At 44.6% G+C, this 17,001-nt stretch overlaps 1 protein-coding gene across 1 annotated transcript in view; it reads right to left on the bottom strand.

Moving 5' to 3' along the window:
• mcf2a (MCF.2 cell line derived transforming sequence a) overlaps positions 1–17,001 on the bottom strand; it is a 70,598-nt gene continuing 53,597 nt past the window's right edge. The window contains exons 21-30 of the mRNA XM_063190689.1: positions 14,219–14,344; positions 12,669–12,890; positions 11,057–11,149; positions 10,230–10,308; positions 9,957–10,020; positions 3,999–4,099; positions 2,753–2,865; positions 1,513–1,625; positions 866–972; positions 1–650 (exon numbers count right to left, since the gene is read on the bottom strand). Coding sequence (XP_063046759.1) covers positions 610–650; positions 866–972; positions 1,513–1,625; positions 2,753–2,865; positions 3,999–4,099; positions 9,957–10,020; positions 10,230–10,308; positions 11,057–11,149; positions 12,669–12,890; positions 14,219–14,344 — 1,059 coding nt within the window. The 3' untranslated portion in view covers positions 1–609. The remainder of the gene's footprint in view (positions 651–865; positions 973–1,512; positions 1,626–2,752; positions 2,866–3,998; positions 4,100–9,956; positions 10,021–10,229; positions 10,309–11,056; positions 11,150–12,668; positions 12,891–14,218; positions 14,345–17,001) is intronic.

Below are 17,001 nucleotides of genomic sequence, written 5' to 3'. Positions count from 1 at the left end.
AAGTCGCCAATGAACACTTTGTTGTTGGTGTGGATGGACTAATCTGCTTCCATGAGTCCATAACTTTTCTGCTCGGATGCCAGACAAAAAATGTTTCCACACTGTCGGCACACAGAATATTTGCGTCAGGAAAACAAGGCTGGCTTCTTCTGGAAGATGTACACCAAGGGATTACCTGATCAGAGCGTTCCCAAACAACATTTCATTTCTGTTTATCGTTTGTTTGTTTCTTTTTTTGCTGTGGTAGAAAACGTGTGACTCATCAATGCGTCAATATAACATCACATATTCCATGAAAATGACCACCACATTGCCAGTTCACACTCAAAACTCAAGTGCAGAATTCAAGGGAGATTGTGGTGGAACGTGGGTATGTGTGACATATTGATGCTCCAAAGTGATCTCACAGAAATCCATGTTGAATTCTGGGAGGTCAGGCTTGATGTTTATTTGATACCGTGCGTCCTCCCCAGAGTCTACGGAACCACATTGGCCCCCGCCTCTGCAGCCTGGGACAGCACAGGCTCTCGTAGTAGATCATGGTCCATGAACGCATGATGGTCCTCCTCCTCTGTAGCAGCATCAGCTGGAGATGGAGTTGTGATATTCCTATGGCGAACTGAGCTTCCTCGTTTTCCTAGTCGCCGGGTCTGTGGAGTGGACAAAACGAGAGATCAATTGCTCAGAATACTCTGGAAAGAACGATATAAGTGTGTGTATGCGTGTGTGTGTGAGTGTGTGTGTGTGTGTGTGTGTGTGTGTGTGTGTGTGTGTGGGTGTGGGTGTGGGTGTGTGTGTGTGTGTGTGTGTGTGTGTATGCGTGTGTGTGTGAGTGTGTGTGTGTGTGTGTGTGTGTGCTTCTCACCAGCCAGCTGTATGGAGGAGTGTCCCCTGCCGCTGCCCAAGAGGACTCGCTGTAGCAGTGATGCCTGGACGTGGCCCTCCTGTCCACGACTCAAGTTCTTCACAAGCCTGAACAACATACACTAGACACTATTGTATCCATTACAAATGCATTAGCGCTCAAGCCTGAACATACAGTACACTAGACTAGACACTACTACTACTAGTGCTGTGCATTGGTACTGCCCTTACGATTCAATTCGATTACGATTCAGGAGGTAACAATGGGATTCAAATCGATTCAGTCCGATTCTACAATTCATTGCAATGCATTACATTTCTACTGAATGCAAGGACAACATTTTCATCAGTCATGAGGCAATACAAACAATACATACAAATACAAATCCTGCTTTCAAACAAACTATCAAACTAATAGTCAGCAGGCCAATACCAGGAATTATGCTATAAAAAAAACTTTAATGGCATTTCCTTGTTAAAAGCTGGAAGCCATATTAGAAGTTATAGGAGCTATCATGCGATAACTTATCAGTTATAAACTATAAACATATATAAACTTGGGCCTGCGAACACATAATCTCCATGATAGAAAATACTTTGCTGACGATTTCTTGCAGTGCAACGTAGACATTAGCAACAGCAACTTACCAAATGCCCTCGCTGTCCTCCCTCTGTAGCTGGATGATGTCCCCACACTTGATGTTCAGGTCGTGGGATCCATTTTTAGGACAGTCGGCCCTCGTTTTGTACCTGCCCGGAGTCTAGCAAGCAAGGAACATAAAAGCATAAACACACTCACGTTGACATACGCAATGAAATATACTTGCATTTTTTGGCAAGGACAGAAAATGTCACAGCTGCTTAAAAAAACTGAATAATTGAGAACAAGGTTGCAAGCTTCTATCTCCATCTATTCACACTTTACAAGGACAACATTGAATCCGAGTAACACTCTTCTATTATTTTCAACAAACTGGTTGGCCGGTGGGCCCATCTGCGCAAAGAGACTACTTTATTTTTAATTTCTCTGTTTCTACTGATACAACACACAGTAACAGACAAAAAAAATTACTACTGTTACTTTCTAAAACAATACTCAGTATTTCCAAAAAGTAGATCAATTTAGCTTTGTTGAAATAGATTTACCATCTGACCAAGTGATTAGTGTCCCTCTGCTACTCTGGGTTTTGGTTAAGGGGCTGTAAGTATTTCATTAGTGATATGGGTTTAGGGGCTGTAATTCTTTTAACATGCTAATCTATTTTGGGACCCCAGCAGACCTGGGTTCAAGTCCCGGCGGGGTAACTCTACTGCCCTTTGCTACAGTGCTAATTTGAGTTTGCAGGGCAGACCAAGTTAATGGTGTAGTGGTTGTGGGGTCTGTAAAAGTTTTGTTCAGTGTTGTGGTTCACTGTGTGATCAGGTGGACGGGGGCCTCTGTGTTTATGCTAACCCTTTGCACAGAGTTATAACCTGTCAGCAAAATTGTAATAACCCAAGTCTTAATTTTCTTAAGGCTCTCGGTTATGTCATAGCTACATTGTTATGATGTAGTTGAATCTTTTCAGCAATGGGTGAACGGGCCCTCCGGCGGGCTCATCGGCGCAAATAGGCTACGGGGCTGTAACTATTAAAGGGGCTCTATGTAGGGTTGAGGGCCTGTAACGTCCTAAACATAAGTACAGGGTATTGGTTACAGTCCCCGGAGCAGTGTGGGATTAGGTGCCTTGCTTCAGAGCACCTCAGCCCCCGAGTGATGTAGGAAGTGGTGGGTGGGAGGGATTCGATCCTGCAACCCTCTGATCTACAGCTCATCTCCTTAACCATTAGGCCTCGTCTGGCCAAACACATGTGAACGTGGTGTTAGTGATGTGTTTGAGGCTCTGACCAGGTGTGTGGTGTCCTCCTCCTCTGTGTCGGAGAGGGGCAGGAGTCGGTGGCCTCCACTCCAGTCCTCCAGGCCCTCACAGATGTCCACCGAGTGGGGAGCTCCAGGCCAGCCTGATGCACCAGCACACAGAGACACACACACACACACACACACACACACACACACACACACACACACACACACACACACACACACACACACACACACACACACACACACACACACACACACACACACACACACAACGACAAACACAGACAGACAGATAGATGGAGAGACAAACAGACGCAAACTCATTTTGGGATTTCCGCTGTGCTTTCAGTGGTCGGTTACTCACTAACAGTGATGGGCAAAAATGAATTAATTAGTTACAATCCAGTGTCACATACTCCAAATGACTTGGTTTTACCTGTCCAATTCAACCAGGCGATTGGCTGGTTGAATTTGACATGTAAAACAAGGGCATTTGGAATATATGGCACTGGAATGTACGTAACTAATTAATTCATTTTGCCCATCACTGCTCACCAGTACAGGGTACCGGCATTTCTCACTTTTGGCCTCTAGTATCAGGACGTTTGTACTACCGTTATATAACACTGCATTTCAACAGCACTTTTTTAGGCAAATAGCAGCATTTATTTACTGCCACTTACGGGAAAGCACAGAAATTTTGTCTCCCCACGTTTCCAATTCGTAAGGACTGAAATACCACACACTGTAAGCCCTCAATTCAGCTTGCATAAGTGCTCGAGGAAGATATCTGATTTAAAACTGAAAGGCAGCAGAAAAGAAAGACTGCCAGCCAGAATGAGTCAGTTTGAGTGGCTGGGTATTACTCTCGGCGGTAATAAAGGGATTAAATGATCATTGCTGTGTGTGTGTGTGTGTGTGTGTGTGTGTGTGTGTGTGTGTGTGTGTGTGTGTGTGTGTGTGTGTGTGTGTGTGTGTGTGTGAATCACTACACTTGTTGCACTAATGCTCAAGCAGACCAGCTATTGCATGTGTGCATTTGTGCTTGTGTGTGTCATGTGTGTGTGTGTGTGTGTGTGTGTGTGTGTGTGTGTGTGTGTGTGTGTGTGTGTGTGTGTGTGTGTGTGTGTGTGTGTGTGTGTGTGTGTGTGTGTGTGTGTGTGTGTGTGTGTGTGTGTGTGTGTGTGTGTATGCGTGTACACGCGCGCACGCGTGTGTGTATTTGTGTGTGTTTGTGAGTGTGTCTGCATGCATGCGTGTTAAGACTCACTCCGTCGATTGCGCTGATGCTGAGGGGACAAGCAGAGCGGGTCGGGGCTGCTGCGTCCGGACTCGGTGTCCTCAGAGCTCACTGACGCCCGCTGCTGCTTGCTGAGGATGAAAAGAGAAGAAGACCAAATGTAGTTTCAACCTCTTTTAAGATGGCCTTAGTAGATGCAAGATAGACATGTACACATACACGTTCATCATTCAAACCCCAATCTTACATCACATACACTGTAAAACATTGCAGCCACTTAAACATAAAAAAGTTAGTTTCCCTGCTACCTTAAGTTTGTAAGTTTACTCAACTTAAGAAAGCCTTGAGTTGACTTCAGCCTCGAGTTGAGTTACAGTAACTTACAAATGTAGCCTCTTACTGCAGATGGGGTCGCCGGCGAGCCTATTCACTATTTGCTGAAAATACTCAACTACATCATAACAACATTGCTATGACAGTGCCGAGAGCCTTAAGTAACAGATTAAGACATATATATTACAATTTTGGTGACAGTAAGGTTATAACATAGGTGCTGCGCTAAGGGGTTAAAACAGCAGCGCAACTTACCTTCTTAAGTTTAACTAACTTGCAATGTTTTACAGTATATCAATATCACCACCTCAATCCAGGCCTACGAATAGTATGCGTACACACGCTGATACTTGACACCCACCCACACCCACACACTCAAGTGGAACGTGACCCCCATCTCAGAGATATCACAGCTGCCCAGGACAATGAAGACAAACTCTGAATTCTTGAGCTTGAGTCATGCTTGAGAAAACCAAGATATGATGATAAACCATAAACGAAAAGATCTGGTCTTGATGTACGACGATCCTGTGATCCCAAATATATCCTTGAAGTGAAGGGGAGCAGAGTTGCCCCATTGGGACTCGAACCCAGACCTTCTGGGGTACCGAACTGCGGCTCTGGCGGAGTCCCGGTGGGGCAACTACTCCTCTTCACTACAATCCACCTCAATGAAAAATCTCAGCCATTATTTGAGATTGTGAGAATGGGCTGGAATCTTATTTATCTTCCGATGTTAGAAAAATGAGGCTTTGCACAAAAAGACAGATGCATTGGAGATGGACACAAGGTTTAACTCTCACACACTAAGTGTCCATCTTGTTCTGCTGGCATAACAGACAAAGAGTGCAAGAGTTCGGGTGACAAACAAGGGGCTCGACCAGTACAGTAAAAGCACAGATCTCAAAAAGGCCAGCCCCATCTCAGAAGCCTGTTTTTCAGCTGCCAGCAGCCACAGTGGGGATGGAGGGAACAGCCAGCCATGGAGCCATGAGGGAAGGAAGTCAAACGCATCAGACAGAAGCTGCTGGTGACGACGATGTCTGGTCTGGATCTTTTTTTGCACATCAATGGCTGTCTGGTGTGTTTGCTTATTGTGTTGTTGCTGTTGGGTCTGCACATGATGCAAACAGACGCCAAAAAACAGAGGGGATGGGGTGCAAAGCATGTTCTGTTACTCTGCAGCACACCATGTACAGTACCGTATTACTGCATGACTGGAGAGGGAAGAAAGGGGGGAAGTGTTATGAAAGGATGATTGTGACTTGAATGGGTTAGGACTTAGAACACAGATGGGAAAAAGAGAGTTGCTGTGAATGGAAGCAGCCACAGAGCTTTCGATTGTGACATCACAATTGGCGAGCACGAGGCACAAACATAGCGGTGCGGTTCTTAACCTTTTGAAACGTCCCCACCACCACCGTGGTAAACTAGTACTTTGTACGTTATTCCATTTTGTACAGCGGGCCTGGACTCGCTTTGTTTGTTTTATTGTATAAGATTCTATTGACGCAGCTTCACAGATCAAATTTTACCAAATCAAACAGTGGAACCACCAACTACATGCTACATTTGAATTGAAGTGTGCTGCTAATGCTAGGCTAATTCCACATTTCCCCACATTCAATTATCAACTCGATAAAAGCTTCAGAGTCTAGCCAGACCCTCTGTCCATACACAAAGTCAAGTGTAGCACAAACGGACTAGTTCACCAGACTAACACCCCTTTTTCGTTTTGCGTCATTTTTCCGAGTAGCTAGAACAGCACGCCGCCAACACATGGTATATGACAGAGGAGCAGGCGGACATGTTGTGTTTCTATCTTTCGTTCTTTTTTTTAGTTTCTTTTTTTTTCAATGTATTAGTTTTGTCTTGTGTTACCCCCTGAGCGGCTAGCGTGCGTCACTGGCGCTGGGAGAGGTGCGCTGGGCTCCGGGAGCGCAGGCAGACGCAGGCGCCCGCCGACAGAGACACAAGGTCCAGCCGCGGCAGGTAGCCCTTCAGGCCCGGGCCACCTGAGCGCAGAGCCCTGCAGGGAGGGGGGTGGGGTGGGGGGAGGGGAAGGACGAGGTACGAGGAGGGAGGAGGGAGGAGGGAAGGGGAGAAGGGTGGGGCAAAGAAGGCAAAGGGCCACAGCAACGTAGCCAGTCACCCCTTCCTCATATCGATCTGTTCCATCAAACATCTGTTTCGTTATTGATCTCATTTTATTTATCTCAATCATCGTGAAAGTCATCATCATCATCATCATCATCGACCTCGTCAACATGATCTTCATGGAATGCATGATGGTGGTTGTAATGACAGTCTGGTTGGGCCTGTCTCTACAGTAACAGACCACATGTGCTCAGACTTTGGAAAGGAGTGTGAACGTTTTCTGTGGTGAAGTGAGCTCAATTTTCCAACTTCCTTACCGGTAAGACAGTTGTGGCTTGTATTTGAATCTCTTCTAACCATTCTCCAGATGGCATATCTACAGATCTGGTAGCGGTGCTTCAGCCAGAGACGATTGATAAGAAAGAAGCGGTTGCTTCCGGAATCAATATGTTGTAAGCTGCCATCATATGGCTGCCATGCTCCTAGTGGGGGCTCAAAATGAATGGAGTTCATAGGAAAGGTACACCCATTTAGGAGACCTGAATTGATCCTAATTTGTCATGTTGGTGATACGTAGAGTGCTTTATCATGTCTTTAACATATTGAAAACTTTTGCTTGAGCTGCATGCTTAGCATACACCACATACAGTGCGTAATTAGACTCTAGTTCAATTATTTTTGCAAAACAATCTAGGGAGTTGGGAAATGAGCGTATGGCCTTTAAAGAAGTGGAGTATTCCTTTGGCCTTCTGTAATAGATTCAGACCCTGAGTTAGTGGATGAGTCCCTTCCCCTTCTACACCTGCCCAGGTTGATGCCCCGCCACCCCACCCCAACACACACACACACACACACACACACACACACACACACACACACACACACACACACACACAAACTGAATGACAAACTCCTCGTTAGGGGTGTGCGGTATGGACGGTATACTATCGTAAAAGGTATTTTTTCCACCAAGGTATGGATTTTGGCCATACCGTTCTACCGTGATATAGCGCATTGCATCCTGCAGATGGCAGTATAGACAACGTTTTGAACATCCACCCGACTGACTGCCTCAAGTTGTAGCAATGTGGTTGTAGAGAAACAGCACAATCATTTCCTTTGAATAAGCTTCAAGTGTAAAATGTATGGTTAGTGTAGTGAACTATTGTTTGAAATGGTATGTGATGGCAACACATTTCGATTCTGGACTCCACAATTTACTGGGCACGAAATGCAAGCTAACTAGCTAACAGCCCAAGTCATTCATGTCTATACTGGTGACAAAATAAATGTGCTTAATGTGCTAACATTGGTTGCCTTACATTTAACACATTGCGCCAGCCGTAACAGCTGTATGTTACTGTTTCCAGTTGAGATAATATCATTCATGATATCTGACTGGGTGTTAGCAACTAAAATGACTGTTCACTGTTTAAAATGTGGCATTAGCGATTTCGCTAACGTTAGCACGCTAACCGCTGGTGCAGTGAAAGCTGCCATTGCCATTCAAATGCATTAGTTCTGCAATGCATTGCTAACTGCCTCATGTGAAAGTTCGTTTTTCTTAAATTTAACAATGACAGCTTCAACCATTGTGCTTGGCATAATCACAGATGCAAGCACACATTTCAAAATTACCATAGCCTAAACAACTCCAGAAATAGAAAAAAGGTGCAATGAACGACGTAGTAATACAATCCACGTTCAGTTGTATTTACTCTCAATGTGTTCAGTTTGACACCCCTCCCCTTTCCCCCTCTACCGTAGTTTAACCCCTTCGACACTTGGTGAAATTGACAGTGTTCTATTGGGTAGCGTAGCATTGCATTGCAAAATGCATTTTACATAGGCTAGTTTTTGCTTGTTTTTAAAAAATGTAATGGCAAGAATTCACACATATATGAAAGGACATTGTGTCATTTCCAAAAATCAAATGCAAAGGTAAAAAAAAATGTGGGTTTTTTTGGTCATTTTGCAATGCTTCAATTTTAAACAAATGTACAATACCGTGATATATACCGTGATATATACCGTGACTAAAATTATACCGAGGTATACATTTTTGGCCATATCGCCCACCCCTACTCCTCGTACAGACTCCTCAAACAGTGAGTTTCTCCCCCCTTTGAGTCCATTATACCAAAGATGGTAGAGAAGCAGAGAATGACAACTTATTGTTGTTGATGTCTATGATACCTTTAAAAGGAGCAAGACCAGTTGGCAGTCCCCTATGTAGAAAAACATCTATTGCCTCTGTCTGTCCACCATCTTCGATTTCACTATACTGTAGGACATACCAAGCCAGTTAAACGTAAAAAGTCAGTTGCCCTGCTGCCTTAAGTTTGTAAATTCACTAAACTTGAGACTTGAGGCTTTCTCAAGTTGAGCTAATTTACAAACTTAAGGCAGCAGGGCAACTTACATTTTTACGGTTAACTGGCTGCAATGTTTTTCAGTGTACCCTTCGTGATCACATGACAGCATCTCTGAAGGTCTGCAGACTGTCAGAGGCCCATGACAGTGAAGATTTATTTGACGAAATTTATTTGACATGGTCTACATAAGGTTTTCATAATTATTATAATTAATTATTAATTATTAATAATTAATATTTCTCACATGTGTCATGTCATTCTAATGACTGTTTCATATCCTTAGACAGGCCATGTCAAAATGAAGCATTTCCAAAGATTCCCATTCATCCAGGTTGCGTTAGTCAAAAGAGTTCCATCAACCGCAAGTCCAGTTGCTCATGAATAATGGTAACTCTTTTAACGGTCAGAGAACCACTGATTTCCATGGACTACTGACTGTACATCTGGAACTGGACTACAATGTGGACAACACAGTCTCATCCCAACTCGCAAATATCTAACTACCGTTGACCAGGCAACATTTTTTGACGTTGAGGGCATACCTAAGGTGACCTAAACCTAGACCTTTCCCTAACCCTAACCGTCAGTGAAGTTATGCCGCCACAAGGGGACACCTTTGAGGCACATGTCACTTTTTGACTCCAAGGGCATACCTTAGATGTCAAAAACTGCAGTCTGGTCAAAGATAGTCAGAAATTGACAAGTTGGGATGATGCACTGTAGGAGTGGAGGATGGGATGGAGAGATGGCTGGAGGAGTTAGTGGCTTATTGGTTAAGAGGCCTGATGAGGATGGATAGGGTTGTTATACAGCATAACAAAGCTAGCTGCTAACATACAGTAAAAAGTACAGTAAAAAAACAACAAGGAGTGACATTACAAAAGACGCAGCACACACAGTATGCATAGTAGCAACTACGGTTAGAGAAAATAAGCAGCTGTAGAGAGGCAGAAGGATATGTAGGACATTTAAGGACAGTAGGATAGTAAGTAGATATAACGTTTCGTGTGTGTGTGTGTGTGTGTGTGTGTGTGTGTGTGTGTGTGTGTGTGTGTGTGTGTGTGTGTGTGTGTGTGTGTGTGTGTGTGTGTGTGTGTGTGTGTGTGTGTGTGTGTGTGTGTGTGTGTGTGTGTGTGTGTGTGTGTGTGTGTGTGTGTGTGTGTGTGTGTGTGTGTGTACTCACCTATCACACAGGGGTGGGGATAACTGGATGTGCTCTGGAGTACGATGGGCAAGAGAAAGTTCCTCTATGAGGGAAATGATGGGAGATGAGCCAAACAAAATTCACAACCATCGTAATGTATTACTCAATGCCCCGTGTAATGTACAGTATAGTACTATGGCAGTTAATTATTTTCAACAACTATTACAGTGCTCCACTGGCAGAACGGTGTGTGTTATGAAGCTACACAGAACAGACTATGTATCTTGCCATTGGCGTGATAGAATTAAATACCTCTGAGAATCTTCTGCTGGTTGGTGAGGATCCTTCTGATCTCGTTCAGCCATGCTAGCTTAATTTCTACTGTTGGTGCCTAGGAAGGAAGAACAGAGAAAGCAAAGGAAAGGGATTAAAGAGGCTGAGAAAATGTTTTAATTTACTGTATTTCCAAAGTCCCTTTTACCAAAATCTTAAAAAAAAAACTCTCTTGAGAAAACATTACACAGCAATATAGAAATTAGTATTAAAACGGAATGTAACTTTAGCATTCACGTTGTCCCTTGGATCTTGACTTAAACCCACAAATATATAATGATATAAATGAGGAAATAAATCAACCAGTTTTTTTATTTTTATTTCACCAGCCAATGACAATGCTGAAGCAAAGCTGTACCAAACATCTTCTAATACAGTAAGATACATCAAGCCCATACGTTTCCTGGATCAATGTGACGTCAGGTGAACGCCCCTTTAGGAGACCTTTGGAGTCTTTAGGTTGAGAATAAATGGAGTTCCCTTAGCACTGTAGATGGTGGTAGCGCACATCTTGTGCAAGGCGTCACCAAACGCCACAGAAAGAGAAGACAACGCCCTCTTAGGAGACCGAACTTGAGCACACTCCTTTGCATTGGGTAGGCAGGGTTTGGGTTATCTTACTCTATTAGAAGATGTTTGGCTGTACTGTCTCCCAGTAGTTAAAGAGAGAAAAACATGCACATCCGTCTCAAAAAGATTGGGTGCAGGACCAGCAAAAATACCGAAACGTCACATTAAAAAAAGAGCAACGGGAGCTTGGTGTCGCAGACTTTTCTTTCAGTTTTTTCATGCACTGTCTCCCATACCTGCACCAGGTAGACCTCCTCTCTCCCGCTGTACCAGATCTCAAACTTCTTCACGTCTCCCTTCACATTCTCTGTGATGCCAACTGCACTCATCTGTCAACGCAAAAACACATTTATGAGCACACACAATGACACACACACACACGCACGCACGCACTCACGCATGCACGCACTCGCATATTACTACATGTGCTGCTAGACTTTCTTGCTGCCTCAGATACTTCCAGCACTTGCTCACTTCTGGTATTGTAGCTCATACGTAAGGCGGGATGCACGCTCTCTCTCTCTCTCTCTCTCTCTCTCTCTCTCTCTGCTTCAGGCTCTCTCTCTCTCTCTCTCTCTCTCTCTCCCTCTCTCTCTCTCTCTCTCTCTCTCTCTCGCTCTCTCTCTCTCTCGCTCTCTCTCTCTCTCTCTCTCTCTCTCTCTCTCTCTCTCTCTCTCCACTGCACTCATCCGTCAAGGTAAAAAACACACACATAAACAAACACAAGCATAAACATAAACAAATCAATCACTTATGCATGTGCACGCGCAGGCACACACACTGGGGGGTTCCAAAAACGAACACGAAACTAATCACCTGTCAGTTCATAGCAACTCCAGATGTCACATATGAATACACACAGATACTAATGTGCGCACACACGCACACACACACGCAGGCACGCACACACACACACACACACACACACACACACACACACACACACACACACACACACACACACACACACACCTTGAGTGGCTTCTACCCACCCACCCTCCTAAGCTGCCACTTGACAGGAGATGAAATGCTAACAGTAGGTGGTGTGACATGGCCTCCCATAACACCACACACACGCAAACACACCTACACGCGTGCGCGCACGCACGCACACACACACACACACACACACACACGCACACGCACACGCACACGCGCACACACACACACACACACACACACACACACACACACACACACACACACACACACACACACACACACACACACACACACACACACACACACACGTGCACACACACACACACAGAGTGTGTAGGAGGCCCTGTAGAGCACACAGCCCAGCAGAGGGAGCCATTTCACACCACTTCTACCTTGAGACAGCTGTAGAAGGCACCAACAGACAAGAAAGACAGACAGACAGGCAAGACAGACAGACAGGTAGGACGAATTGGGCCCCCATCACATTGTAATGTATTGAGAGAGGGAGCCCTATCAGATTACTCCCTCTCTCTTTCTATCTTTCTTAAATAAATCAGGTCTCTTTTACAATATTGTGCAATGCATGTGTGTGGGTGGGCAGCCATATAACATAAGTAGGCCCTTCATTGACAGACTTCTCCTTTGCTTGAAGTGGCAGCTGAGTCTTTGCATGTAAAGATGTGAACTCCTGCTGCCTGTCTGTCATCAGTCTCTATGGCTGTTGGCCTCACACCTCAAGTGGTATCCTTGGAGCACAAATGCATACATAGATGGATAGACACACACGCACACACACACACACACACATACGCACGCACACACACACACACACACACACACACACACACACACACACACACACACACACACACACACACACACACACACACACACACACACACACACCTTGAGGCAGTGTTTGAAGCTGTAGGAGGGGGTCTTATCGCCCCCGTCTCCGTGCTCCTCTCTCCGCTTGCAGAAGAGCAGCGCGCGCTCGTGCAGGAAGAGGTGGCGCTGCATGGGCTTGAAGCGCGCCAGCTCCTTCATGCGGGACGGGCCCTTCTTGTGGCTGATCCACACGCTGAACGAGCCCTGCATCAGCACGCGGCCCAGCGCCGACAGGTCCCCCTGGTGGACGGGAGGAGCAACGGCACAGCAAAGCAAAGTTACACTGCTGTTTGTTTGAGATGATTGGTATGGAAGACACGGTTCATTTCAATTTGAAAATCTATTTCAAAATTATTAACCCATTGACGCCTAAGGCACCTGCAAAAAAGGGTGCTGAATGCCTGAACCCTTTTTAAGAAAGGCTGCCCTCAGCCTACAAAAACATAAATATCTCAGCTTCTGAAGCACAAACAAATACTCACTAAGTTGCATTTAAACACCACCCTTATCTTTCATGAGAATGTGTTGATTCATCTCAAACAAACAGAGATTTTTAATAAAGTTGTCTCAAATCTCATGAGCCTGAATGTTGCGTAATGCAGCTCCAGGCTCCAGGGCCAATGTTGCGCAACGCAACATCAGGCATCAATGGGTTAAGGAAGGTTCATGAGTAGTTTCTTCTGGAATCAATATGACATAAGGTTCTAAGATGTCATCATATGGTTCAGAATTAAAGGAGTTCATAGGAAAGTCATGCCCATTTAGGAGACAGGAATTGATCCCACTTTGGTGGGTCATAATATGCTCAATCTTGGTTACCATATTGACAATCTTTGTGTTTATTACCACTACATATGGTACAGGATGCAATATGTATGAGGGATAGTGGAAATAGTCTTCCATTTGACTTTCAGAATCAATTTTGGTTGAGGCGTGCACCCTTGATAGCAATGAATGCAACTCCATCAATCAAGGGCAGAAAATAGGTTTTGATATTGAAGAGGACATAATTGGGACCCCTCACCCCTTTTATGGGTTGCATGTGCTTCTTATTACACTCTACCCTACACTATGTTAATTGAATGCAGTCGATGTTGCTTGACAAACACTTGACAAAAAAACATTTACGCAAAGATAATGATCTACAGATTATATGTAGAAAGGTAAGTACAGTAATGTCTGTCTGTGTGGCCCATGGATACCAGGTCCTTATTAACAGGAGTAGACATTATGGCAGATTTACCGGTTCTGCGCATGATTTCTACCATTACCTACCACATACAGTGTACTACATACAGTATTCATAACCCTATACCTGTGGTTCCCAACCTATGGGCCGGGGAAGGTATTCCAAGTGGGCCTTGAAATCATTTTCTAAAAATAATAATCATATTTTGGTGTGTGCTACTGTTGATTTATTTGAGTTTTATTCTTAATTGGGTCAGAGGTGGGCCCCGAACATTTTTGACAATTCCGAGTGGGCCCCAAGTTGAAAAAGGTTGGGAACCCCTGCCCTATACACTTAGGAGTAGCGTTTTGAAAGTAGAAAACACTAGACCGCCCCTGACCTCGTATCCTGTTATTGCGATCTGGTGCATGGAGTCGTTGACGGCCTTCAGCAGGTCCAGCATGGCGTCTAGTGCCCCCTGCAGCTCAGCCGTGTACTGCGACCCTGCACTGTACTTCAACAGCTCCTGGGATTAGATATGGATACACACCGACACACACACCGACACACACCGACACACACACCGACACACACACACACACACACACACACACACACACACACACACACACACACACACACACACACACACACACACACACACACACACACACACACACACACACACACGCACACAAAGACACACACACAAATATTAATATTATGCAACAATTACTGATCCTTCATTGTACTGGGAGAGAGAGAGAGAGAGAGAGAGAGAGAGAGAGAGAGAGAGAGAGAGAGAGAGAGAGAGAGAGAGAGAGAGAGAGAGAGAGAGATTATATTATATTATATCACATACACTGATCCCACTGATCCTGCAGTTCAGAAGCTCTTGCAAACACACAGCAAGCCACTGGGCACCGTTACTGCTGAGTTGCACTATGCCACCAGAGATCAGATCACTTCATCCTGAAACGGCACTAATGACTTTGGTTGAGTGCAGCGTGTCCCAGGCTTTTACAAAATCAACATATCAGACAGAATTTATCTTATTTGCTTAGCCTGACATAATTTTGTTGCTGACTCTGTTCTCATCCAAGTATGTTAATGTCCACATGTAGAGCAATGCGGGATGTAATATGACGTGATGAAATGTACACAAAATGTTGCGGCTTTGCATATAAAGCTGAGTGCAGCTTGTCCCTGGCTTAAAATAAATCAACATGATGACAAAACATTAGGTGACCTACAAGCAAGCCGCCTACCGGTATATGGAAACTACAAGGACTTTTAAAACATGTGCTCACAATTCTCAGGTTATAGTATTCTGTAGACCTCAGAGCGAGGGAACATGCAGGTAACTATTACGGCCTGAGAAGCACGGTGGTAGATTCCACCCTGGTGATGTTGACATCAAACATAATGTCACCTCTAAATATGTGGAACTGATAGTGACAGGTGGCCCTAAACATGTTATCACCCCTCTACGCACCGTGTAATTGACTTAACGCCACACACAGGAAGCCTGTGACATTGTTGCCTAGCAACCCCTTACCGATTCCGATGCGTGATGATGTAAGCGCGATGTGATAGTAGGTAATATATGAGAAGGGGTGGCTATTCGCCATCAGCAGAGCTGTTCTTTTTTTGTCAATGACAATTTTTTCAACTCAACACGAAACAACCAACACCAACCAGAAAAGCTATTCTGATAGGAGTTCAATCTCCTCTGGAGAAGTTGTGTGGTTCAAAAGATGCATAATAATTCAAAAGATGTACAATACAGTTTTACGATAAAGAGATGCGTACTTCCTTGTGTAGTCAAAAGGGAAGGCATTTCAGCAATCAATGAAGGAGAATTAGCTATTCATGTGTTGTGTACTCTGTATCTTCACCCACATATTGTATATTACTGATTATGTCCTCTATGGCAAGTCGCTCTGGATTAAGTGTCTGGTAAGTCTAATGTAAATACAATATAATTCCCCCCCATATTCTTTTTCTTGTTTCTGGGGGGCTTTTATGCCTCTGTTTGGATAGGACAAGAAATAACTGGGAAATAGGGAAGGATTGGGAATCAAACGATCTCATGTCAGACTCGGACCCAGGCCCCTGGATTTATGTGTTCTTGTCTTGCTCGCTCATCAAGGTCATATCCCCTTCATGCTCAGTAGAGTTTTAATACGCACCACTGTGCTTCAGAGTGAGGCATGGGCCTAGTTTATGGGGTGGGTGATCGGGACATGTCCATACCACTTCTGACATGCTCTTCAAGTGTCCCCACCACTTTATAACAAATATGATATAAAAAATAATGTGAAAAGATTAACCCTGGACAATTTGTCCCCACCGCTTTCCACACCAAACTTACTGTGTTGGAGTGAGGTATATGTGCTTTAGCGACCACGTTCAGCACGTCTCCTGCTGTGAAGCTGCACTGTTTGTGTCACTTGACAGCAAAGCGTCTCGCAGTACGGGGTAACTGAAGCATCTCTATCTCACTTCAAGACACCTCTGAAAAAGTTTTACAACTGTGCGTTTCGTGAAACTTCGTCTTCACACACGGGAATAAATGGCTGAAAAAAATACACCGTCGTTCGCTGCAGCATGGTATTTTTCCCTCCCTTCTTAACGGCAACTGTTCATACCAAACAAAAACATCCTTTAATGTGTTAGCACGTTGGCATGCTGATTCTCAGCATCCATCAAAGTCAGTCACCTCTGGTGGAGTAGAAGAGTGAGCTCTGGTTGCTGCTGTGCACTCCAACTAACCAGTTCGACAGGATTTTATTCATGATGCGCTTTGGCTGTGATCACAGAGTGCGTGTGTGTGTGTGCGTGTGTGTGTGTGCGTGTGTTCCTGTGTTCCTGTGTGTGTGTGTGTGTGTGTGTGTGTGTGTGTGTGTGTGTGTGTGTGTGTGTGTGTGTGTACAGAAGTATGTGCGCATGAGTGTGTGTGTGTGTGTGTTTGTGTGTCTGTTTGTGCGCATGTGTGTGTGTGTGTGTGTGCGTGCGAGCGTGTGTGTGATCACAGCCTGTAGTGCAGTAGTGCGTGGAGCTGGATAGGGTTGTCATGATGACGGCTTTGAACCTGCCGAGGTGTTTTGAACGCATGTCAAGCACACAACACTGACTTTGTCACTGAAGTCTCTTTTAAAGCCGTCGCCTGCCTTTGCTTCT

The sequence above is a fragment of the Engraulis encrasicolus genome, chromosome 23, assembly GCF_034702125.1.
Source record: "Engraulis encrasicolus isolate BLACKSEA-1 chromosome 23, IST_EnEncr_1.0, whole genome shotgun sequence".
Taxonomy (NCBI): domain Eukaryota; kingdom Metazoa; phylum Chordata; class Actinopteri; order Clupeiformes; family Engraulidae; genus Engraulis; species Engraulis encrasicolus.
Note: the sequence above shows the minus strand (reverse complement) of the source record. Positions and strands in the feature narration are given on the sequence as shown.